Source organism: Ovis aries, chromosome 12 (genome assembly GCF_016772045.2).
Source record: "Ovis aries strain OAR_USU_Benz2616 breed Rambouillet chromosome 12, ARS-UI_Ramb_v3.0, whole genome shotgun sequence".
In the NCBI taxonomy this organism is placed as follows: Eukaryota; Metazoa; Chordata; class Mammalia; order Artiodactyla; family Bovidae; genus Ovis; species Ovis aries.
In genome coordinates this window covers 5482531-5509868 of record NC_056065.1, presented here as the reverse complement: position 1 = coordinate 5509868, position 27338 = coordinate 5482531, and the positions used below count along the sequence as shown (strand labels likewise).

The 27338-nt window shown below is 38.9% G+C and overlaps 1 protein-coding gene across 5 annotated transcripts in view; it reads left to right on the top strand.

Annotated features, from left to right (window-relative positions):
* LOC101114941 (complement factor H-related protein 3-like) overlaps nt 1-6879 on the top strand; it is a 113836-nt gene extending 106957 nt beyond the window's left edge. For 4 of the 5 annotated variants that reach the window (XM_060396306.1, XM_060396305.1, XM_042257056.2 and 1 more), the window contains 3 exons: nt 4506-4688; nt 5854-6036; nt 6470-6879. In XM_060396306.1, the coding sequence (XP_060252289.1) occupies nt 4506-4688; nt 5854-6036; nt 6470-6666 (563 nt within the window). In that variant the 3' untranslated portion in view covers nt 6667-6879. Of the gene's footprint in view, nt 1-1309; nt 6037-6469 lie in introns of those variants that run through there. The other variant, XM_060396307.1, reaches the window with a different exon arrangement.
* Nucleotides 6880-27338: the final 20459 nt, after the last annotated feature.

The following is a 27338-nucleotide window of genomic DNA, read 5'->3' as shown; positions in this document are numbered from 1 at the left end:
GGTATGTGACTATTACGGATTTTTCTAGCTTCTGATAGCTCTGCCCAATGAGGATTGAGCATGGAGGTGACACAGCTGCTTGAATTATGGAAACCCTGGCAGTGCCAAGCGTGCAGGGAAACCAACTGACTCAGCTGCAGAATCGGTGGTCCTATTAGAGTCGTTTCCTAGCTTCTGGCACCTGGCCATCAGAGTGTCTCTTTGGCTGGTCCTTCACTGTTGCTTCACCCTATCAGGTGCTTACAGGCCCCCCAGTTGGGGTCATTATTTGTTGTTCTTTGCATCAGGGACTTAAAGATTACCCTGGCTGGGGTCCATCTGTTGCTCTGCATGCCAGATCCTTAAAGGACCACCCTCCCTGTGTTGTTTCAGCCGTCTGGTGCTGATATGTGCAGAGAGAGAGGCTATAGAGATGGCTCCATCCTCTGTGTGTGACTCAGCAGTAACACGATGCCTCCAGGTTAGCTGGCTTTCCTTCCTAAGCATTCCCCACTGTGCTCTCCTCTCTCAGGTTCCTTCACATCATCTCCCTTCAGTCAACAGCAGACCTTGCCCTGGGATTGCTTTTGAATCTCTATGTTCCAGCTCCAACCTGAAGCACTTTCTAGGGGACTTTCATCCCTGTCTGGTGTAGGTACAGCTGCGGCAAGGATTGTCTGTGTGATCCTCATTCCATTCAGACACTCGCTGGTCAGCTGCTTCACTCTCCAACAGTCTCAGTGCTTCACCTCTGTCACGAACATTTGCCCTCCTATGCAGCTCTGTCCCTGCTTCAGTTCCCGACCCCAGATGCAGATCCAGTTCTACTCACTCTCTTCTTTTTTTGCACTTCTTCTTTTGTCTTGCTGAGTGTTGCCTGGTTCTATATATTCTTTTCCCGTGGTCAGGTTCTCAGCTGGCGTTCTGCAAGATCTTCTGTGTCTGGAGGTGTATTCCTGATGTATCTGTGGAGAGAGATGTACTCCATGTGTACCTACTCTTTTACCATCATGGATCTCAGTGTATGGTATAGAGCCCACACCTCACTCCAAGTCAGGATTGCTGTGGTCGGTTGTTAAATTTCTGCTGTTGGGTTGGGATAAAAAACAATGGATATCTTGTTCTCATTTGAACATACTTCTCAGTTGATCATTTTTCTGGAGTGTCTGTGTTGATATCTGTGCATTAGACTAAACATCCACTTGTCCTAGTCTTCACAAATTGGCCTCAGAAGTAGAATCCTTCCAGAATTCAGCCTTTTCAATCAGCCTGGCCAGAATTTTGGTTACCTCTCTAACCTCTCTGCTCATCCAAACTTCTGTGTTTGTAGTCAGCCTCCTCCAGGAGTCGAGAGTATGCAGTCACTAATCTAGAACCAGACATCTTGGAATGTGAAGTCAACTGGCGTTAGAAAGCATCACTACGAACAAAGCTAGTGGAGGTGATGGAATTCCAATTGAGCTGTTTCAAATCCTGAAAGATGATGCTGTGAAAGTGCTGCACCCAATATGCCAGCAAATTTGGAAAACTCAGCAGTGGACACAGAACTGGATAAGGTCAGTTTTCATTCCAATTCCAAAGACAGGCAATGCCAAAGAACGTTCAAACTACTGCAAAGTTGCACTCATCTCACATGCTAGTAAAGTAATGCTCAAAATTCTCCAAGCCAGGCTTCAGCAATACATGAACCGTGAACTCCCTGATGTTCAAGCTGGTTTTAGAAAAGGCAGAGGAACCAGAGATCAAATTGCCAACATGCGCTGCATCATGGAAAAAGCAAGAGAGTTCCAGAAAAACATCCATTTCTGCTTTACTGACTATGCCAAAGCCTTTAACTGTGTGGATCACAATAAAATGTGGAAAATTCTGAAAGAGATGGGAATATCAGACCATCCGACCTGCCTCTTAAGAAATCTGCATGCAGGTCAGGAAGCAACAGTTAGAACTGGACATGAAATAACAGACTGGTTCCAAATAGGAAAAGCAGTACGTCAAGGCTGTATAATGTCACCACGCTTATTTAACTTCTGTGCAGAGTACATCATGAGAAACGCTGGACTGGAGGAAACAAGCTGGAATCAAGATTGCCGGGAGAAATATCAATCACCTAAGATATGCAGATGACACCACTCTTATGGCAGAAAGTGAAGAGGAGCTAAAAAGCCTCTTGATGAAACTGAAAGAGGAGAGTGAAAAAGTTGGCTTAAAACTCAACATTCAGAAAACTAAGATCATGGCATCCGGTCCCATCACTTCATGGGAAATAGTTGGGCAAACTGTGGAATCAGTGTCAGACTTTATTTTTTGGGGCTCCAGAATCACTGCAGATGGTGACTGCAGGCATGAAATTAAAAGACGCTTACTCCTTGGAAGAAAAGTTATGGCCAAACTAGATAGCATATTCAAAAGCAGAGACATTACTTTGCCGATTAAGGTCCGTCTAGTCAAGGCTATGATTTTTCCTGTGGTCATGTATGGATGTGAGAGTTGGACTGTGAAGAAGACTGAGCGCCGAAGAATTGATGCTTTTGAACTGTGGTGTTGGAGAAGACTCTTGAGAGTCCCCTGGACTGCAAGAAGATCCAACCAGTCCATTCTGAAGATCAACCCTGGGATTTCTTTGGAAGGACTGATGCTAAAGCTGAAACTCCAGTACTTTGGCCACCTCATAAGAAGAGTTGACTCTTTGGAAAAAACTCTGATGCTGGGAGGGATTGTGGACAGGCGGAGAAGGGGACGACTGAAGATGAGATGGCTGGATGGTATCACGGACTCGATGGACGTGAATCTGAGTGAACTCCGGGAGATGGTGATGGACAGGGAGGCCTGGCGTGCTGCGATTCATGGGGTCGCAAAGAGTCGGACACGACTGAGTGACTGAACTGAACTGAACTGAACAAGTCAGAATACTTGGTGGAACAGGCAATTGGAGTTTATCACCTAGCTCACTCTGCACTGACCTAGGGAAAGGAGCTGTGGTTAATGCCTGCATGCTACTTCAAACCCTATGCCTTCTGCACCATAATTTGGCTCTCTGTACTGCCCAGGCACAAATGCAAATGTTGGGTTTCATCAGCTCTCAGGGACAGGTTAGTTAGAAGCCAACTCCTCAGGCAGAGCGGGAAAAGATGAAGGTCAACATGTGCCATCTGACTTCTTCCATGGAGAAACTGGGAGTTGCTCACTCTTCATTAATCTATGGGAAGACATGTGAGAAGTGCTGGTACAGATTCATAACTGCCACTTCATTTCTGTAATCCCAGGAGATTGGAAATCCTAGGCCTCCCAGAGGCAGGTAAATTGGAAACTGGACCCTGGACTACCATTTGCAGAATCAGAGACCTAGATGGTGGATCAAACTCTTTGCTCCTCCAGGAGAAGCTGGGAGTTGAGTGTTCCCTTCAAACTGTATGGTCCTCTGCTGCACGGATTTTACTGCAGGAATGTGTCTTAGTTTTCCCTCCCACTTAGGATTTTGGCATTTTCTCACTTGCCTTGAATACAGAACTTCTCATCTACTGTTTCTATTTTGAATAGAAGGAGCTGATACACACATAGCTGTTAATTCAGTGTGTCTGTGGAGGGAAGGAGACATTAAGGTGGCCTATTCCACTCTCTTACTGATATCACTGCAGTGTTTCCAAATTATATGTGTTGGGCTTGTTTGTTTTTCTATTTTCAATTTTAGGAAGAAGCAATGATTGATTTTCAGTCTTTATCATTATTATTATTGCTATGTAATTTTAAAATTCCCCTCAGCACAATTTTGTGTCATCTCATAAATCATACAAAACTTTATTTATCATGGTTTTATTTTCATTCAATTAAAAATATTCAGTTTTCTCTTTTGATTTCTTCTTTATCCATGAAGTACTAAAAAAATTAGCTGAATTCTATGAAGATGTCTAGTAGGTGACAGAATTGTACTTTTCCAAGTTTAGTTATTCATGGTTTGAAGGATCAACATTTTGTCCTTAGTGAAATGAATGGATGTATTGATCTTTATCATCTTCATTGAACGCCATGTACTGATATGGCTTTAAGCACTCAGTTTTGATGACAGCATTTCAAATTCTCAGAGACAAAGGCTGGGGTAACTATGGTGGAAGATTCTGTGATTGCCACCTGATCTGTGTTCCGGGTTGTGTAAGAGATCCAGACTAGACAATACTTTCAACAAGTCCCAGGAAAGGAAATCCATTGCTAAAAGATTTCTGACATGCTGTGGAATTCCAGATCCTTTATACAAACAGATTTCTAATACTTTCCTAGAAGGGATTCAGAGTATTATAAATCTTGCTTTGCTCTAGAAAATAGAAATCAAGTGTTTTGGTTTAATATCTTTGGAAACTCATAGTTTTTTGTTTTGTTTTTCCCCTCTTACACAGGAGGGGAAATGATTAGATGTTTTCTTGGTTTATAGTCATAAATGACTCCTCTTTTTTGTATCATTACCTTATTTGGGTCCTTATGAAATGTGTATCAGATATATGCTTACCTTTTTTTTAATGCTTTCTCCCTTTTAGAAACATGTTCAAAATCTGAAATAAGAATTGAGAATGGATTTTTGTCTGAATCTGCCTTTATGTATCCCCTAAATAAACAAACAGAATATAAGTGTAAACCAGGATATGTAACAGCAGATGGTAAGACATCAGGGTTAATTACATGTCTGCAAAATGGATGGTCAGCTCAACCTGTATGCATTAGTAAGTAATTCATTATCTTAGTATTCTTTACCTGATGATAACTATACAGAAGTATTCTTTAACTTTGTTCTTTTTTCTTTCTTTCTTTTTTTTTTTTTGCTTTGTTTTTTTGTTTTTTTTCTGTTTTGTTTTTTTGCTGGTGCAGGGTCATATGAATTGTTTTGTGGTTCCATGGCTGTATTTTAAAAGATCAATTACAAAGCTTTGAAAAACGTATTTTTTTTTTTTGCCTTTGATGATTAATTACTAGTGGAATAGAATATCATTGTACTATTTAGTTCAACGTTTTGTCACTTTAAAACATCCTGTGACTAAAAAGTAATTTTGCTAAGATCCTTACCTCTCTTCTGGGGTAAATTCGTTTATTTTCAGCTGAGACCTTTATGCTTAATGCATCTGCTTTTATTTTAGGAGACTCTTAAGCCAGAGTCTCTGCTCCTAAGCCTAAAAGTTATGTTTTTAAGCAAAGATGTGAGGCCATGGTGTATAAACTTCAAATAATATGACAAATAATTCATATGTTTGAATCTCTAGGATAGATATCCTTGTGAAAAATTCTCTCTTAGGAAATCTTCATAAACATCTAGTTAGTGGAGACAGAGAAACACCTCTAGACAGGACCAAATTCTGCTGTGCTGAAGGTTTTTCTTGTAGCAACACATAGATGTTTATGAAGATTTTCTAAGAACAATGAATGAGTTTGTCTTATTCATCCCCAAACTACACAGTGATATTTTTGAAGTGATATTTTACATAGTCACTTTAAGTAAAGTGGGTATTTATAATATCCCTTTCTACTGTTTTCATTTTATTTTTTCCAGTGTCTATACTTGCTACTGGCACTATACCCTCAAAATGAAAAAGTTGCACATATCAAACTTTTATCTTAGCTACCCATATTCCCAGCATATACTCTGAAAGAAAATATGTTTGAACATCAGGACACTGCAAAGCAGACATATTTGTTAAAGTACTATATGTGCTTCCGTGGTGGTAAAATAAGGTCTTAAAATGTGTATTTCTGTTTTAGTGATTAAAATTCCTTCTATAAATAATTTCTTTCATCAGAAATCTTAAGTTTTCATACGACATATTTGGCTGCATTTTTATTTGCTTAAAACTGTCAGTGTTGTCTTTGAATAAAGCAAACGCCATTATTTTTTAGACTCTAAAGGAAAATGTGGGCCTCCTCCACCAATAGACAACGGAGACATTACCTCACTCCTGCAATCAGTATATCCTCCAGGATATACTGCTGAGTACCAGTGTCAGCTCTACTACGAACTTAGGGGAAACAGAAACATAGTATGTCAGAATGGAGAGTGGTCAGAACCACCAAAATGCTTAGGTAAATGCTTTAAACTTCTCTTGGATCCTAGGATAATCCTTGTACACAGCATAATGTTTAACTGTTTATAATAGAGATTTTATGGATTAAATAACAACGAGTTCATGCTTGCACACCAAGCATTAATACCTGTATCTAGAAATAAAGTTATAAAATTTTATGTTCAAGCACAATGGATCCTTTATGAAAGCTCTTCATATGATAACTGACATTATGAATCTTATAACATTTAACGATTACACTAAACAAAATATCTCGTTTTTATAACATTAATTTTTAAAATATGATGAAACCTACATTGTACATTTTCAGTGTATTGGTTTGGAAAAGGTTTGAGGAAGAATTTTTGGACCAACGTTCTTGAAACCCTGAAATTCTGTAGAAAGCATTTGCATATTACTCAAAGGTTTATGTTTATTTTCTTTAATTTTAGAGGCATGTGTAATTTCAGAAGAAACAATGAAAAAACATCACATACAGTTAAGATGGAAACATGATACAAAACTTTACTATAAAACAGAGGATACTATTGAATTTACGTGTGAATATGGTTATCATCAACTGACACCAAAACATACATTTCGAACAACTTGTCAGGAAGGAAAGGTGGTATATCCTCGATGTGGGTAAAACATAGACTCAATGCAGTTGTAAAACTGAAATATGTATATGTATTCAGATTTTTCCTTATTAATTCAATTCTGTTTATTTTATCAAGTATTTTTAAACTCATCTTGAATCATAAATCAGATTTGTGTTAAATATTATGGGGACAGTGTAATTGAGAGATGGGTCCAGTGAATCACTTACTAAAAGTACCTCATTAAACTTGGCAAATCAAAATGTTATGTGCCCTGTTCATGAAACATTTACAGCAAGAAATGAGATTCAATCAATTCCAAGCCTCCTTCCATCCATCAGTTTCCTAACTTTCTTAAAGATTTCTCCATTACTTCTGAGGGTTTCTGAAACTCTGTTTTAGCATACAAGGGAAAAAAGTGTGGAACGAAATGGAAAACATTCAAAATATTGATAATATCACTTAACAAACATATAAAAGCAAACAATGTCATATTTAAGTCAACAATTAAATATAAGAAATTTATCTTACTTTTGCTCATCTATCAATAGATGAATAAACCAAAAATGATGAAACACATAATATTTTTAGTTCAGTTCAGTCACACAGTCGTTTCTGACTCTTTGTGACCCCATGCACTGCAGCACTCCAGGCCTCCCTGTCCATCAGCAACTCCCGGAGCTTACTCAAACGGATGTCCATTGAGTCAATGATGCCATCCAACCATCTCATCCTCTGTTGTCCCCTTCTCCCTCCTTCAATTTTTCCTTGCATGAGGGTCTTCAAAGGAGTCAGCTCTTCACATCAGGTGGCCAGTATATTGGAGCTTCAGCTTCAGCATCAGTCCTCCCAGTGAACATTCAGGACTGATTTCCTTTAGGCTGGACTGGTTGGATCTCATAATATTTTACAAGATGCTTATCAAAGTACACATAATTCAAATAAAGAACAATGAGAATCACATTGTGTAACTACTGTAACACGGCATATAAATGATTTAAAAATTCAACATTAAATACATACACACACATAAAGACACTCTGCTTTAAACACTGAATAACTTTTTATAGAAAAATATTGTCAAGAAATGTAAGAAACTAGTATACCTAGAGTTGAATTCACAGATAATAGGTGTAAAAGGTGTTTCACTTCTTTTTACTTACATGAATTCTTGATTTTTTCTGTCTTCAGTGTATGTCAACTTTGAACCCCAAAATAGTTTCTAAAATAAATATGCAAAATGACACAACAGGAGCTTTAGAGATCAATCTGGTAATAAACTCCAGGTCTAGTAACGATTTCCTGATTTTGCTGGTACAGAGCACTTTAGAAACATTCACCACCAGTCTGAAAGGTGATTTTTATGTTCACACATTTTAAACAGCATATTAAGCTTAAATCAGTTAACTATAAACATTTTAAATTTCTAAATATCATAAAAATTTTATTATTAAAATAGATTTAAATGATCAAACTACAATATTTAAGGTGATATCTTATTACTTTGTACTGCATCAAGTGACCTTCTTAGTCTAAGAAGCATGGCCATCAGCATTGGTGCTAATTGATTTAAATCTGAATTGCTGGTAACGGCTGGTTTTCTCACCCTTAGATAAAATTGTTACAGTTGACAAGTTATCTTTGCTGTCAATGTTAACATTTTTGCAGATAATATTTCTCCAAATTTTTCAACTAATCGTTGTAGAATCTATTTATGACCCAAGGCTGCAAACGGTTATTTCACTGTTGTCTAGAAAGTGGTGATTTTTAAAGATCAGTTCTATCATTTTTCTGCATTTATTGTCATTCTGTGTAAAGAGATGAGTGTTAATTTACAGACTTTGTTCATAATCACCTTCACCTAAAACGTTTTAGCAAATCTTTAAAATAATTTGTTTTTAAATAATTTGTAGTTGACATATAGTTAATTTACAAGTTTCAGGTGTATAACACAGAGATCCACAATTTTTAAAGATTATACTCTATTTAGAGGGCTTCCCTGGTGGCTTAGAGGTTAAAGCATCCACCTGGAATGCGGGAGACCTGGGTTCGATCCCTGGGTCGGGAAGATCCTCTGGAGAAGGAAAATGGCAACCCACCCCAGTACTCTTGCCTGGAGAATCCCGAGGAAGGAGCCTGGTAGGCTACAGTCCATGGGGTTGCAAAGAGTCGGACACGACTGAGCAAATTCCCTATATTATATTTAGAGTTATTGTAAAATATTGGTTATGCTTCCTGTGTTGTATGGTATGTCCTTGGAGATTCTATTTTATACATAATACCTCTTAATCAAATACGGCTATTGTCCCTCCCTGCTTCCTTCTCCCTACTGGCAACCATTTGCTCTTTATCTGTATCTATGACTCTGTTGCTGTTTTGTTATATTCATTCATTTTTTCTGTTGTTTTTATGTTTTTATTTTTATTTATTTTACTTTACAATAGTGTATTGGTTTTGCCATACATTCATTATTAAATTTATTTTTTAAATATAAATTTATTTATTTAAATAGGAAGCTAATTACTTTACAATATTGGTTTTGCCATACATCAACATGAATCTGCCACGGGTGCACACGTTTCCCATCCTGAACCCCCCTCCCACCTCCCTCCTCGTATCATCCCTCTGGGTCATCCCAGTACACTAGCCCCAAGTATCCTGTATCCTGCATCGAACCTGGACTGGTGATTTGTTTCATATATGATATTATACATTTTTCAGTGTCATTCTCCCAAATCATCCCACCCTCTTCCTCTCCCACAGAGTCCAAAAGACTGTTCTATACATCTGTGTCTCTTTTGCTGTCTCACATACAGGGTTATCATTACCATCTTTCTAAATTCCATATATATGTGTTAGTATACTGTATTGGTGTTTTTCTTTCTGGCTTACTTCACTCTGTATAATCGGCTCCAGTTTCATCCACCTCATTAAAACTGATTCAAATGTATTCTTTTTAGTGGCTGAGTAATACTCCATTGTGTATATGTACCACATCTTTCTTATCCATTCATCTGCTGATGGGCATCTGGGTTGCTTCCATGTCCTGGCTATTATAAATAGTGCTGTGATGAACATTGGGATACACGTGTCTCTTTCAATTAATTTTTTAAAATTCCACATATAAGTGATATCATATGGTACTTGTATTTCTCTGTATGACATATTTCACAAAGAATAATACTTTCTAAGTCTAATCACTATGCATAAAATAGCAAAAATTCATTCTTGTTTATGGTTACTTTAATCCCTTGTGTAAATACATACATATACATATATATATGTGTGTGTGTATATATATATATATATATATATACACATAATTAGTGGTTTGAGTTAAATCTACTATAAAGATAATGAAAGCATCATACCCTTTATCAGTGTAGTCCTGGTTATTGAAGGTAAGCTAGGGAATAGGAGATTTAAATTTGATTCATATTCATCCATATTTATATGCTTACACTGAATAAGAAGTATTAATTTCCAAGCTGTGATGGTCTTTGACTAAGCATATTTGAAGGTTTTGTTTTTAAAGAAGTCGAAAAAGAGCTGTGAAGTCTAACTTATTTTGCATGCATCTGGTGTGCAGGTGTGGGAGGTAAAACAGTGGAATTATTTTACAATTGTCCCAGTATTTCAGAAGGCCACTTATAAATAAAATTTGTTACAATTTTCTTCTTAGTCTTTTCTTAATTGTACTAAGATAGCTAGTATTTTTGGAAAACATAGAGTGAAAAAATATATATCTATAAATATGTACCTCTAGGAGATGAAGTTAAAAGAAAGCATCCTCACTTGAGGTACTAGAGGATAGACTATGATCTGGCATCTGAAATAAGTACTAGAGAGGAGAATCTAGACATATTTTGTAAGTCTGCAATGTGAAACACCAGGGGGAAAAGGATTACATAAAAAATGCAAGTCTGGAAAAAATAATGAAGAGTGAGTCTAAGGAAGTAACCTGGACAGTAAGAACACAAATTATTCTTTCAATTTCAGTGAAAAGTTATGATTTTCTGAGCTAAAAATGAGATGAGTATGTACTATGCATGTGTCATTACATGCAAGTATGAGAATCGTGAACAAATCTCAGACTTTTTATTTTAAAAATGAATTTTATTGCAGCATAGTTGGTTTATAATGTATAGTATCAGATGCATTGCAAAGCACACTTTTTTAAGATACAGTTTTTTAAGATTCTTTTCCCATATAGGCTGTAACAGAGTATGGAGTAGTGTTCCCTTTCTTACATGGTAGGTCCTTATTTGTCATCTATTTTATATATAGTAGTCTGTATATGTCAAACTTCTTTTTTTTTTTTAATTAAAGAATTATGAACAGATCCTACACACAGTCAATTCTCTTTGGGAGAAGTGGCCTTATACACATACTAAGATGCAAATGTACAGCCCAAGTCTAAGGACAAGAAGGAAATTTAGGTTTACACTAATGCCTTATGAGAAATTAATCTTTTAAATCCATCAAGGATAATTAAGTCTAAGATATTTTATTAATTATGAAAATATATTGAATAAAATAAAATGGTTTCAGAATCACTCTTAAAAGTAATTATTTTTAATGGAGGAATTGAGTTGCACAGAGTTGAAGAAATTTTGACCAACATATACAGCTGCATAAGCATCATCTAGTCAAAATACAGGCTGTTGTGCATTCAGCCATGTCTGACTGCGACCCTGTGGACTGTAGGCTGCCAGGCTCCTGGATTGATGGGACTCTCCAGGCAAGAATACTGCAGTGGGTTGCCATTTCCTCCTCCTGCTGATCTTTCCCACTCAGAGATCAAACCTACGCTCTTACATGTCCTGCATTGGCTGGCAGGTTCTGTACCACTAGCACCATCTGTTCAATAACCCCAGAAGAATCTTCTGCAGGCAATCCTCTTCATCAAACCCTAACCTCTGAGAACCATTAAGTTGGCTTCTGTGACTGTAGTTTTGCCTTTTCTGAAATGAACAGCCACAACCTGGGAATAATCTAAGTGTCACAAAATGATCGCATCTTAACTTGATTACATCTGTTAGACTTTAAGTCTTGCCTGTAAGGATTCTAAAAACTCTTTGGAGGACACTGTTTGACACATAACAGTGCACATTGCAGCCTCTCAGCTTCCTGTCTTTCCCAGCTTCCTGTCTTTCCCAAGTGTCAAATATATTCACTCAATCCCAACATCTCCCAAAGTTTTCACCCTTTTCAGTGTCAACTCTAAGGCCCAAATTTTATTAAATGTCTTCCAAATAGTTATGGGTGAGACGCAGTTTCTTGTCCATCCTTGGGCAAAATTCCTATTCATGTGTGACCCTATGAACCAGAAAACAAGAAATGTGCTTCCAAAGTACAATGTTAATACATACATAGAATAGACATCACCATTCAAAAATGGAGAAAGATAAAGAAAAAATGAGTCTCAAGTTTAAACTCAAACCCCATGAGGAGAAATCTCATTAGATTCCAATTGAGAGGACACATTTCTATGAAAAAAAAAAAAAGCCAATGGGGGAAAGCCACAACTTTTCAACCCACCAAAGAAGTGAGCCTACTTTCTCAGCTGAAAGAAGCTCTGTTATCAGAGCTCTATCTTTGAAGGCATTCTTCTTTTATGTGTATGACGCCTGTCCCTTTCAGTCCATGCTGAATGCATTTCTGCTAGTATAAAGTTCTCAAAAACCTTTTCAGTCTCTTGTGCTTTAATACGTATAAGTTCTCAGCCATGTGGATAAAACACAGATCATCCCTGGATAACAGCATCTCTATCTCTGTCTTGTGCTGTGCCATGCTAAGTCGCTTCAGTCGTGTCCAACTCTCTGTGATGCCAGGGACTGTAGCCTGACCAGGTCCTCTGCCCATGGGATTCTCTAAGCAACAGTACTAGAGTGGGTTGTGATTTCCTTCCCCAGGGGATTTTCTCAACCCAGGAATCAAATGCCCATCTTTTAAGTCTCCTGCATTGTCATGCAGGCTCTTTACCACTAGCTCCACTGAGAAATTTTGAATTATCTCCCATTGACTTCTTAATGACTGGTGATTCATTCTTCCATTTACAACTCGTCTCATGTATTTTACGCAAGCAGTGAGAAGAAATTAGATGAATCTTCCATAATTGGGTTGGCAGTCTTCTGAACTAAATATCCAAGTTCACCTTGGATATTTTGTATAATGGTCAATTTTGTATCAAGTTGGCCAGGTTATAGTACTCAGTAGTTTGGTCAAACCAGTTTGGCTATTTCTCTGAAAGCATCTTAAAGACATGATTAACATTTAATCACAAACTTTAAATAAAGTAAATTACCTTTCGTAACATGGGTATACTTCATCCATTCTGTTGAAAGTTTTAAGATAAAACACTGAGCTCCTTCCAGGAAAAAGGAGCTCTGCCTCTCAAGGCTTCCAAAGTAAAAACTGCAACACACACCCTTCCTGAATTTTCCAGGCTGCCACGTACCATGTAGGTTTCAGACCTACCAGTCCTCACAATCACATGAGCCAGATCCTTAAAACAAATCTCAATCTGTGTGTGTGTGTGTGTGTGTGTGTGTGTGTGTGTGTGTGTGGTGGGGAGTTTGGGAACTCTGTATTTTCTGCTCACATTTGCTATGAACCTAAACCTGCTTTAAAACATAGAGTTCAATTTTTAATGAGGTAATTTGTAGAATAATGTGTATGATTTCTTAATCCAGTCTCCACTATAGTCTTCTTTATTTTAGTGTTAGGAAATTGCAGTTTGTATCTGGAGATATGACTTGCTAGTGAGGATTACGATTCTATCTTCCCTTGAAGTTTGTATCCCCAGGAATGTTTAGTGGTAAGATAATTGCCTAAGAAGATATCAAATTAAGAAAAACTAAGTTTTAGTAACAACTGAATACTTATCAATACTACATTTCAAGATATTATATAATTAACATGCGTGATCTTCACAAAGGGCCTTATTACTGGGTATGGTGGTGGTTTAACTGCTAAGTCATGTCTGACTCTTGTGACTCTATGGACTGTAGAATGTCAAGCTCTTCTGTCCATGGAATTCTCCACGCAAGAATACTGGAGTGGGTTGCCATTTCCTTCTCCAGGAGATCTTTGCAACCCACGAACTGATCCTGGGTCTCCTGCATTGCAGGCAGATTCTTTACTAATGAGCTATGAGGGAAGACGATAGAAAGGAAGCTCATATACTGAGTATATGATTGTAGATATTTCACAGATGAGAGATGGAAGCCACACAACTCATAGTATATCACTGAAGACCTCACATCTATCCCATTGTTATGACACAACTAAATGCTTATTAGTCTGTCTCTAAATACTGTGCCATTTACAAAAATGTTATGCTATTTCTTAAATGCACTGGATATTTTATATAGAGTTCTACACAATTTTATATAATACACAGTTTTATATAATACAGCGACACATAAAAAGAAGTAGAAAAAAATGGCAAAGGAGTAAGATGGGGAGGTTTCCAGCTTCCCCACAAATACACCAAAAACTCATCAAGATATTGAACAATGCTTACAAAGCAGCCTCTAAGAGACAGCAGAAGACCCCAGGCGCCTCCAGGGTGGCAAGCTAAGCTCACTGGAATGAGGTGGGACAAAAGATAAGACATAAAAAATGAAAGGAAGAGATGGAGAATTTCAGGATGGGAGATTGTGCCTGAGACGGAACCACTGAAGTGGGAGCGTTGAGTCCAAGATCCGAGACTGCTAATGAACTCCTAACTGCACCCCCCCCCCATGGAAATTAAGGAAATTAATTACTGATAAAATCCATGAAGGCCTAGAACTGTAAACAGAGCCTGGTATCACTGGGCTGCCAATGGCATACCCTGCAGGATACCTTACCCAATCAAGTCGCAAGACAAAAACACAAAAACAATATCAGCCACAAGATTCCCACAGACACTCCAAATTATATCACCTCACACAGCCTTCTCCATCAGGAAAAATAAATAAATAAATAAAACAACTCACTTCCTCCACTTTAACACAGACTCAGGTCACCCCTAACAAGAAATCAACACAAACCACTGAAACAACCTTTCCCACTGAGAGCAAAAACCAAAAGGAAGAAGGGATACACCCCTAAAATCTGGGAAAAGGAGACTTCAAATGGAGCAAGTTAGAAAATAAATAAATAAAGACACAGAAATATAGGACAAATGAAGAAACAAAGTAGAAACTCACAAGGCCAAATAAAGAAGGAGGAAATAAGCAAACTACCTGAAAAATAATTCAGAATAATGACAGTAAAGATGTTCCAAAGCCTCAAAAGTAGGATGTAGACTATGCAAGAAACAATTAACACAATTAATACAATTACCAAGGACGTAGAAGATATAAAGAATAAATAATGAAGAGAGATGAATAACACATTACTGAAACTAAAAATACTCTAGAAGGAACCAATAGTAGAGTAACTGAGGTATAAGAACAGATAAGTGAGCTAGAGGACAGATTGGGAAAAATAACTGCTGAAGAGAAAAATAAAGGAAAAAGAATGAGAAGAAACCGATGACAGTATTAAACTCATCAATGTTTGAGTTATAGGGGTCTCAGAAGAACAGAAAAAGAAAGGCACTGAGAACATTTTTGAGGAGATGATAGTTGAAAATTTCCTCAACATGGGAAAGGAAAGTCAATCAAGTCCAAGAAGCACAGAGTCTAATACAGGATAAACCCCAGGAGAAAGATGCTGAGACACATACTAATCAAGCTAACAGATATTAAACACAAAGATTAAAAGCACTAAGTATAAAACACAATATTAAAAGCATCAAGGGAAAAGAAACAAGTAACACACAATGGAAAGCCCATACAAGTAACAGCAGGTCTTTCTGCAAGCCAGCAGAAACTCTGCAAGCCAGAAGGTAATGTCAGGATATATTTAAAATACTGAAAGAAAAAAAAAAATCTACCGTCAAGTCTACTCTATCTAGTAAGGATCTTATTCAAAACTGATGGAGAAATCAAAGCTTTACAGAAAAGCAAATTTTAAGAGAATTTAGGACCACCAATCCAGCATTACAACAAATACTAAAGGGACTTGTTTTATATAAGTAGTAAACACAAGAGGAAGGAAAGACCTACAAAAACAATTAAGAAAATGTCAATAGAAACATATATCAATAATTACTTTAAATGTAAATGAATTAAATTTTCCAACCAAAAGATATAGACTGGATGAATGGATAAAAAAACAAGACCCATATATTTGCTGCCTAGAAGAGACCCATTTCAGACCTAGAGACACATACAGATTGAAAGCAAAAGGATGGAAAATGATACCCATGCAAATGGAAATCAAAAGAGGCCAGAGTGGCAATTCTCATTTCAGATATAATAGTCTTTAAAGTAAAGAATATTGCCAGAGATAAAAAGGACTGTATATAATGATCAAGGGATCAATCTGAAAAGAAGACATAACAACTGTAAATATCTATGTATCCAACATAGAAGCACCTCCTTGCATGAGGCAAATACTAACAGATATAAAAATGGAGCTCAAGAATGGCAAAATAGTAATAGTGGCTTTAACACCCTGCTTATACGAATGGACAGAGCATGAGAAACAGAAAATCAATAAGAAAACACAAACCTTAAATGAAACATTAAGCCATTTGGGTTAATTGATATCTTCAGAAATTTCCATCCAAAAATGCAGAAGAATACACTTTCTTCTCAAGGGCACATGGAACATTCATTCTCCATGATAGGCCAGAGCTTGGGCCACAAATTGTGCCTCAGTAAATTTCAGGAAATTGAAATCGTGCCAAGCAACTTCTCTGACCACAATGCTATGAGACTAGATATCAATTACAGGGAAAGAACTGCAAAAAAAAAAAAAAAACACAAAACAATGATAATAAGCAATGCATTTCTAAATAATAAATAGGTTACTGAAGAAATCAGAAGGGAAATCAAAAGATTCATAGAAAGAAATGACAACAAAAACACAATGACCCAAATCCTATGGGATGCAGCAAAGCAGTTCTAAGAGGGAAGTGTATAACACTACAATCCTACTTGAAGATACAAGAAAGTTGTAAAATAGACAACCTAACTCTACACCTAAATCAGCTGGTAAAAGAACAACAGCAACAACAACAAAAAGCCAAAAATAGTAAATGGAAATAAATTATAAGGATCAGAGCAGAAATAAATGAGAAAGAACTGAAGGGAGGCAATCCTAAGGTGGCAGAGGAATAGGACAGGGAGACCACTTTCTCCCCAACAAATTCATCGAGAGAACATTTTAACACTGAGCAAATTCCACAAAACAATTTCTGAATGCTGGCAGAGGACATCAGGCACCCAGAAAGGCAACCTATTATCTTCGAAAGGAGGTAGGAGAAAATATAAAAGACAAAAAGAGAGACAAAAGAGGTAAGGACTGAGATCTGTCCCAGGAAGGGAGTTTTAAAAAAGAAAGAAGTTTTCAAACACCTGGAAACACTCACCACAGGTCTGCGGAGTGTCTTGTAACCTCAGAGGGCAACATAACCTGGAGGAAAAATAAATAAATAAATAATTAAACCCCACAGATTACGTGGCAATGGCAACTCCCAGAGGAGAAGCAGCCCAGAGGCTCGCATCTGCCATTAGCAAGCAGGGTCTGGACAGGGAGGCACTGGCTGCATTGCTTAGGGTAAGGCCTGGGCCTGATGCCTTGAGGGCATCAGGGAACTAACGTGAGAAAGCAACCCAGACTGTGAGATAGCCAGAGAGAGACAGAAAAAGAGAGAGAGAGACAGAAAAAGAGAGAGAGAGAGAGAGAGAGAAACTATCCCATGAAAAGCCCTAACTTAAGACTCTGCCAGGCCTGCTCACAGAACAGAGAACTAAGCAGAGCTAGCGGACCGGCTCATCCCCCGCCAGAGACAGGCAGGCAGGGGGTGGGGGGCAACCAGAGCCAGAAGGGGGCAATGGTGGCCCCAGAGAGGCATCATCTCCCAAACTGCCGGCAGGCTTTGTTGCTAACCAAGACTGCTTGGGATTCTGGATGGCCGACATCTGCCGGGAGGGTTGCAGCCAGAGATCAGCTCCCCAGAAGAGACACCTGGCACACCTGAGAAGGCGCGTCCATTGTACACTCAGAAAACCGAGCAGCTGGGACGGGGGAGGTGACAAGATGCACCCCCTACCTGGGGGTGACTGCGCTCGCCAAGGACGTGGTCACCTGATCTGCTCGGGCCTGGGAAAGGCACCAAACGAAGGCCCAACCAAGTTGTGCCTTTGTGGAGTACCTGAGAACCTGAACCTGAGCAACTTAGATCTCGGAAGTGTATGCAACCCAGGGCCCGCCTCAGATAGTTCCTGGCAGAGCAGCATAGAGCCCGAGAAGTGTAGAATGAAAGCACACACGCAGCGAGTGGGGGCAAACCCAGGGAGGCTGAAACCCTGTGAGCACTTCCCATACACGCCAGTGGTATTTTTATGCAGTATTGCTCCCTCCCAACAGCACGACTGAATAAGTGAGCCTGAAAAAGTGACCACCATCGCGCCCTTGTGTCAGGGCAGAAATTAGACGCTGAAGAGACCAGTAAACAGAAAAAGCTAAAATAAAAAGAGGGACCCACTTTGGAAGTGCCAGGTGCAACAGATCAAAACCCTGTAGTCAGCACCGACTACATAGGAAGGTGCCTATAGATCTTGAGACGTATAAGCCAGACCAAGGAACTATCTGAAAATTAATTGACCCCATACTGTCCACAACAGCTCCAGAGAAATTCCTAGATATATTTTTACTATTATCATTTTAAAATTTTTTAATACAAATTTATTTATTTTAATTGGAGGTTTATTACTTTACAATATTATATTGGTTTTGCCATACATCAACATGAAACCGCCACAGGCATACACGTTTTTGTATGTATGGTTTTGCCATGCATCAACATGAATCTGCCACAGGTATACCCAAATTTCACAATTTGTATGGAGACACAGAAGACCCCCAAAAGCCAAAGTAATTTTAAGAAAGAAGAATACACATTATAGAGAAATGCAAATAAAACTACAATGAAGTACCATCTCACAGCTGTCTGAATGGCTGCTATCCAAAAGTCCACAAGCAATAAATGCTGGAGAGGGTGTGGAGAAAAGGGAACCCTCTTACATTGTTGGTGTAAATGCAAACTAGTACAGCCACTATGGAGAACAATGTGGAGATTCCTTAAAAAATTGCAAATAGAACTACCTTATGACCCAGCAATCCCACTGCTGGGCATACACACCGAGGAAACCAGAATTGAAAGAGACACATGTACCCCAATGTTCATCACAGCGCTGTTTATAATAGCCAGGTCATGGAAGCAACCTAGATGTCCATCGGCAGATGAATGGATGAGAAAGTTGTGGTACATATGCACAATGGAATATTACTCAGCTATTAAAAAGAATGCATTTGAATCATTTATAATGAGGTGGATGAAACTGGAGCTTATTATACAGAGTGAAGTAAGTCAGAAAGAAAAACACCAACACAGTATACTAACCCATATATATGGATTTAGAAACATCATAATGATAATCCCATATGCAAGACAGCAAAAGAGACACAGATGTATAGAACAGTCTTTTGGACTATGAGGGAGAAGGTGAGGGTGGGATAATTTAAGAGAATATATTGAAACATGTATATTATCAGAGGTGAAACAGATCATCAGTCCAGGTTTGATGAATGAGACAGGGTATTCAGGGCTGGTGCACTGGGATGACACAGAGGGATAGGATGGGGAGGGAGGTGTCAGAGGGGTTCAGGATGGGGAACACATGTAAACCCATGGCTCATTCGTGACAGTGTATAACAAAAACCACTACAATATTGTAAAGTAATTAGCCTCCAATTAAAATAAATAAATTTTTTAAAAAGAATGAAGAATAGAGCTAGAGGAATCAACTTATGTAATTTCAGACTATAGTACAAATCTATAGTCATCCAAAGAGCATGGCACTGGCACAAAAACAGAAGGATAGACCAATGTAACAAGATAGAAAGCTGAGCGATAAACCCCTGCATCCATGGGCACCTTATCTCTGAAAAAGGAGGCAAGAATATACAATGGGAAAAATAATAGTTCTCCAATAACTGATGTTGGAAGAACTGGACAACAATGTGCAGATGAATGAAATTAGAACACTTCATAACACTATACACAAAGATAAACACAAAATGGATAAAAACTAAATGTTTTCAATTTAAGACCAGACACTATAAAACTCTTAGAAGAACACATAAACAGAATACTGTATGACATAAATCACAGCATGATCTTTCATGACTCACCTCCTAAAATAATGGAAATAAAACCAAAAAATAAATAAGTGGGACCTAGTTAAACTTATAAGATTTTTCACAGCAAAGGAATCTATAAACAAAGTGAAAAGACAATCCTCAGGATAGAACAAAATCATAGCAAAGGAAACAATTGCTGAATTATTAATTTCCAAAATATGCAAGTAGCCCATACAACTCAATACCAGAAAAACACACAAGCCCATCAGAAATTGGGCAAAAGACCTAAACAGACATTTCCCCAAAGAAGACCTCAGTTCAGTTCAGTTCAGTCACTCAGTCGTGTGCGACTCTTTGCGACCCCATGAATTGCAGCATGCCAGGCCTCCCTGTCCATCACCAACTCCCGGAGTTCACTCAAACTGATGTCCATCGAGTCGGTGATGCCATCCAGCCATCTCTTCCTCTGTCATCCTGTTTTCCTCCTGCCCCCAGTCCATCGCAGCATCAGAGACTTTTCCAATGAGTCAACTCTTCACATGAGGTGGCCAAAGTACTGGAGTTTCAGCTTTAGCATCATTCCTTCCAAAGAACACCTAGGACTGAACTCCTTTAGAATGGACTGGTTGGATCTCCTTGTAGTCCATGGGACTCTCAAAAGTCTTCTCCAACACTGCAGTTCAAAAGCATCAAAAAACCCATGAACATCACTCATTATTAGAGACATGCTAATCAAAGCTACTATGAGATATCACCTCACACCAGACCAAATGGCCATAATCAAAAAATTCATAAAGAAGAAGTGTTGAAGAGGGTCTGGAGAAAGGGAACCTTTCTGCGCTTCTGCTGGGAATGTAAATTGACACAGCCACTATGGAAGATAGTATGGACATTCCTTGAAATAAAACTAGGAATAAAACCACCCTATGACCTAGCAATACCACTACTAGGCATATACCCTGAATAAATCAAAACTAAAAAAGAAACCTGTACCCCAGTGTTCATTGTAGCACTATATACGATAGACAATGCATGCAAACAACCTAGATATCCATCAACGGTTTAATAGAGAAAGAAACGATGGTGCATACATACAATGGAATACTACTCAGTCATAAAAAGGAGTGCAGTTGAGTCAGTTCTGATGAGGTGGAAGAACCTAGAGTCTATTATACAGAGCGAAGTAAGGCAGAAAGAGAAAAACCTATATTGTATATTAATGTACTTATGAGCGTGGTACTGATGAACCTGTTCACAGAGCAGCAATGGAGATACAGACATAGAGAACAGGCTTATGGACAAGGGTGGGGGAGAAGAGGCAGAGGGTGAGATGAATGGAGAGAGCAGCATGGATGCATATACACTAACATATGTAAACAGATACCAACAGGAATTTGCTGTATGACTCAGGGAACACAAACCAGGGCTCTGTGACAACCTAGATGTGGTGGGAATGGGTGAGAGGTGGGAGGGAGATTCATGAGGGAGAGGATATATGTACAGCTATGATTACTTCATGTTGATGTATGATAGATTCAAACCAATGTTGTAATGCAATCATCAATCACTTAAAACAAATAAATATTTTTTAAAAAGAAAATAAGCAGGAAGTTCTCACCTAAAACTTTAAGAAGTGGCACAGTTCAGTTACTCATACAAGGTCAGCTGTCAGGTTTGCTGTTGATCAATCACTAACCAGTGTCTGACTCTGTGACCCCATGGACTGTAGCACGCCAGGCTCCTCTGTCCTCTACTGTCTCCTGAAGTCTTTCATGTCCATTCAGTCTATGATGCTATCTAACCCATCTCATCCTCTGCTGCCCCATTCTTTTGTCTTCAATCTTTCTCAGCATCAGGGTCTTTTCCAATGAGTCAGCTCTTTGCATCAGGTGGCCAGAGTACTGGAGCTTCAGCTTCAGCATCACTCCTTCCAATGAATATTCAGGATTGATTTCCTTTACATTTGACTGGTTTGATCTTACACTTCAAAGACTCTCAAGAGTCTTCTCCAGCACTGTAATTCAAAAGCATCATCTCCTCAGTGCTCAACTTTCTTTATGGTGCAACTCTCAGATCCATCCATGACTACTGGAAAAACCATAGCTTTGACTAAATGGGCCTTTGTCAGGAATCTGATGTCTCTGCTTTCAGTACACTGTCTCGATGACTGCAGCCATGAAATTAAAACATGCTTGCTCCTTTAAAGAGGGTTACAACAAACCTAGACAGGTGTCAAGTTAGTAAATGGTACTTAGGAAGGACAGGGAAGCCTGGTATGCTGCAGTCCCTGGGGTTGCAAAGAGTCAGACACGACTGAGTGACTGACCAACAACAACAACAACAACCACATATGAAGGAAACAGTGGGAGGGAAGACAAGAAGCTTAATTGAAACTGTCAAAAGTTCACTTCATGAAACTGAACATTTTCAGTTACACACTTAGCTGTAAGTTTATTCCCACTGAGGACAAGTCTATTTGTTATCCCAACTGAAATACGCTATTCAAGTAGTTTGATGATCTTTTCTATCATGATGTGTATGTGTATGTTTTCCATACCTCCAAGCAATTCTCCAACACAAGCTGAGTATCCTACAATTTAGTACATACTAATACCATCTACCTGAAACAGCTTCAGATCCCAGAGGTTAAGGGCTCAGTCCCACAAACATGCCCCCCTGCCCACTTCAGAAGCCAATGACAAATCCATGTGACTCTGCACTTCTGGTCTAACCATTAAGATTGGAGGTAACTACAACTTCGTCTTCAGGTTCAGTTATTTTGCTAGTGTGGCCCATGGAACTCAAAAGAAACTCATTGATTAACTCATGACCAGCCAGATGGAAGGGAGGCCCAGGGCAAGGTGTGATAGAAGTTAATAGAAGACATCAGGAACCTACCAAGTTCAGAGCTTCCATTCTCTTCCAGGGCTCCACACTCCAGTTCCTCTAAGCTATGAGTCCTGAGGTTCTCAGACTAACGCATCACTTAGTTCAGTTCAGTCACTCAGTCGTGTCCGACTCTTTGGGACTCCATGAATCGCAGCACGCCAGGCCTCCCTGTCCATCACCATCTCCCGGAGTTCACTCAGACTCACGTCCATCAAGTCCGTGATGCCATCCAGCCATCTCATCCTCAGTAGTCCCCTTCTCCTCTTGCCCACAATCCCTCCCAGCATCAGAGTTTTTTCCAATGAGTCAACTGTTCACATGGGGTGGCCAAAGTGCTGAAGTTTCAGCTTTAGCATCATTCCTTCCAAAGAAATCCAAGGGTTGATCTTCAGAATGGACTGGTTGGATCTCCTTGCAGTCCAAGGGACTCTCAAGAGTCTTCTCCAACACCACAGTTCAAAAGCATCAATTCTTTGGTGCTCAGCCTTCTTCACAGTCCAACTCTCACATCCATACATGACCACAGGAAAAATCATAGCCTTGACTAGACAGACCTTAGTCAGCAAAGTAATGTCTCTGCTTTTGAATATGCTATCTAGGTTGGTCATAACTTTTTTTCCAAGGAGTAAGCGTCTTTTAATTTCATGGCTGCAATCACCATCTGCAGTGATTCTGGAGCCCCCCAAAATAAAGCCTGACACTGTTTCCACTGTTTCCCATCTATTTCCCATGAAGTGATGGGACTGGATGCCATGATCTTAGTTTTCTGAATGCTGAGCTTTAAGCCAACTTTTTCGCTCTCCTCTTTCACTTTCATCAAGAGGCTTTTTAGTTCCTCTTCACTTTCTGCCAAAAGGGTGGTGTCATCTGCATATTTGAGGTTATTGATATTTCTCCCGGCAATCTTGATTCCAGCTTGTGTTTCCTCCAGTCCAGCATTTCTCATGAGGTACTCTGAATAGAAGTTAAATAAGCAGGGTGACATTATACAGCCTTGACGTACTCCTTTTCCTATTTGGAACCAGTCTGTTTTTCCATGTCCAGTTCTAACTGTTGCTTCCTGACCTGCATACAGATTTGTTAAGAGGCAGGTCAGGTGGTCTTGTATTCCCATCTCTTTCAGAATTTTCCACAGTTTATTGTGATCCACACAGTCAAAGTCTTTGGCATAGTCAATAAAGCAGAAATAGATGTTTTTCTGGAACTCTCTTGCTTTTTCCATGATGCAGCGTATGTTGGCAATTTGATCTCTGGTTCTTCTACCTTTTCTAAAACCAGCTTGAACGTCAGGGAGTTCATGGTTCATGTATTGCTGAAGCCTGGCTTGGAGAATTTTGAGCATTACTTCACTAGCATGTGAGATGAGTGCAATTGTGTGGTAGTTTGAGTATTTTTTGGCATTGCCTTTCTTTGGAATTGGAATGTAAAGTGACCTTTTCCAGTCCTGTGACCACTGCTGAGTTTTCCAAATTTGCTGACATATTGAGTGCAGCACTTTCACAGCATCATCTTTCAGGATTTGAAACAGCTCAGATGGAATTCCATCACCTCTGCTAGCTTTGTTCGTAGTGATGCTTTCTAAGGCCCACTTCACTTCACATTCTAAGATGTCTGGTTCTAGATTAGTGATCACATCATCATGACTATCTGGGTCGTGAAGATCTTTTTTGTACAATTCTTCTGTGTATTCTCACCACCTCTTCTTAATATCTTCTGCTTCTGTTATGTCCATACAATTTCTGTCCTTTATCGAGCCCATCTTTGCATGAAATGTTCCCTTGGTATCTCTAATTATCTTGAAGAAATCTCTAGTCTTTCCCAATCTGTTGTCCTCTATTTCTTTGCATTGATCGCTGAAGAAGGCTTTCTTATCTCTTCTTGCTATTCTTTGGAACTCTGCATTTCGATGCCTATATGTTTCCTTTTCTCCTTTGCTTTTTGCCTCTCTTCTCTTCACAGCTATTTGTAAGGCCTCCTCAGACAGCCATTTTGCTTTTTCGCATTTCTTTTCCATGGGGATGATCTTGATCCCTGTCTCCTGCACAATGTCACAAACTGCATTCCATAGTTCATCAGGCACTCTATCTATCAGATCTAGGCCCTTAAATCTATTTCCACTTCCACTGTATAATCATAAGGGATTTTATTTAGGTCATACCTGAATGGTCTAGCGGTTTTCCCTACTTTCTTCAATTTGAGTCTGAATTTGGTAATAAGGAGTTCATGATCTGAGCCACAGTCGGCTCCTGGTCTTGTTTTTGTTAACTGTATAGAGCTTCTCCATCTTTGGCTGCATAGAATATACTCAGTCTGACTTCGGTGTTGACCATCTGGTGATGTCCATGTGTAGAGTCTTCTCTTGTGTTGTTGGAAGAGGGTGTTTGCTACGGCCAGTACATTTTCTTTGCAAAACTCTATTAGTCTTTGCCCTGCTTCATTCCGTCTCCAAGGCCAATGCAATATTGCTCTTTACAGCATCAGATCTTGCTTCTATCACCAGTCACATCCACAACTGACAGAACGTGATCCACTGGAGAAGGGAATGGCAAGCCACTTCAGTATTCTTGCCTTGGGAACCCCATGAACAGTATGAAAAGACAATATGATAGGATACCAAAAGAGGAACTCACCAGGTCATTAGGTGCCCAATATGCTACTGGAGATCAGAGGAGAAATAACTACAGAAAGAACGAAGGGATGGAGCCAAAGCAAAAACAACGCATCACTACATGGGCATAAATTATTTATTTTTTCACCATTGCTAACTGATGAAACCTCCAGTCCCTTGCCCTTTGCTGGACATCAGGAGGGTAGGATCGTTGTTTCAACCATCTAGTCATATGGTTGTTTCCCCGAACAACTAGCCTCCATCATTAGAAGATTTACCAAAGTTACTGTATTAACATAACAAAAGACATATAGGAAATTCCGAGAGTTTCTGGAGTTCTGTGCCCAAAACGGGGACAAAGACCAACTATATATTTTTTTATTGAAAATCACAACATCACAAACCCTAACATTGTTGCAGATTTGTTGGGATGGTACATATTGGCACTGTATCGTATCAATGGCTATAAATTGATTGAACAAAGAAAATTTCTATTTGTCTTTGAAAGAACTTGATTTCTTGTATTTCTTTCTTTCTTTCTTTCTTTTTACTAAGTATTAGTAATAGGTTGTGTTGATTATAATTTTGTTTGCATTTGTTAAGATGTAAAATCACTAATAACATTGTTTTCCAGGCTTACAAATTCTTATTCTGCCAAAGTGCAAGGTTTAGTTCATAGTATAAGATCTTTTCACTGGAAAAATGGATACTTCCCTTTCCTGGAAGTGAAAAGTAACTATCTGTTATCTTAAGCCTTTTATGTCATTGAACTGTCAGGCACAGAGATTGATATGAACACAGGCTGGGAACATTGAACTCAGCCACCAAGCGGTCATTGTCTATTGCTACATGGACAGGAAACTATATTTGGATGAGGATATTCTCTGAGGCTTCTCCTTTGCACTTTTCCATGTTCCTATTAAGGTTAATAGAAGACAGCAGGACTGATTATGTGTGAGATCCCTCTAGATTCTGACCACTTGGAAATGAAGTTTAGGTTAACCCCACAAGGTAAGGGACATGGACTTTTTCATTGCCAGCTGAAGATAAGGCAGATATATTACCAGGTATATAAAAACGAATTTATAATTTCAACAGAGTCTACTTTTTGGGTCTGCTTTGAGGATTGTTTCATTGTGCTTTCTAGTTTGATTCTTATAAACATACTTGTAAATTTTTAACTACATTTTCCTCTTTGACTTTATGGTTTTAAAGAAAAGCCATTCCCTTTTTCAAAATACAAGACACCTATTGGAGTTGTGACTAAATTAGAAAGATGATAATGTCACCAAATAGAAATAATTTGACTCTTGGAAGTTTTAACTTCAGCCTATAGAAAGAGAACAAAGGAATCTTCATTTTAGGAGACAGATTTAATATTGTTATGTAGAAGCATCATTGTTGTTATTGTGGTGGACAATGGTGAACTACACTGATTATTTACTGGTGTTGCCAAGCACCACATCCACCTTCTACACACTGCTATGCCCTCTTAGAGGTTAGCGCTTATAAACTATGTTTCCGATTCTTTTGGTTTTCAGGTTTTCCCTGAGTTTTGCCCATAGATTGGAGTGGGAAATCAGAAACCAGAAGATTTCTCCAGCTCTACCAGTGAGGCAGTTGCCCACAGTAGTTAGAGACAGAAATCTGGTGAGAGATCTCCATGTGGAGATGTGGTGATCCTGAGGGAAAAACATGTTAGATTCCTGCTAGCCTGTTCCTCTTCTTCTCTAGACCCAGAACTAACTGCAAAACCGTATCTCCAACAACAGAGGGGTGGTTGGAAGCTGAAGGTACATCCAGGAGCAGTAGAACCTCGTGTTTCTGGATCTAGCACAAGTTTCCCAACCTGGTAAATTTTTATTATGATTTGGACTTTTTGCATTGTGCAGTGTCCTTTGTTCCTCTGTGTGCTTGGTCGTGAGCTTATTCTCTCAGTTCTCTCAGACTCCTTGCAACCTCATGGACAGTAGCCTG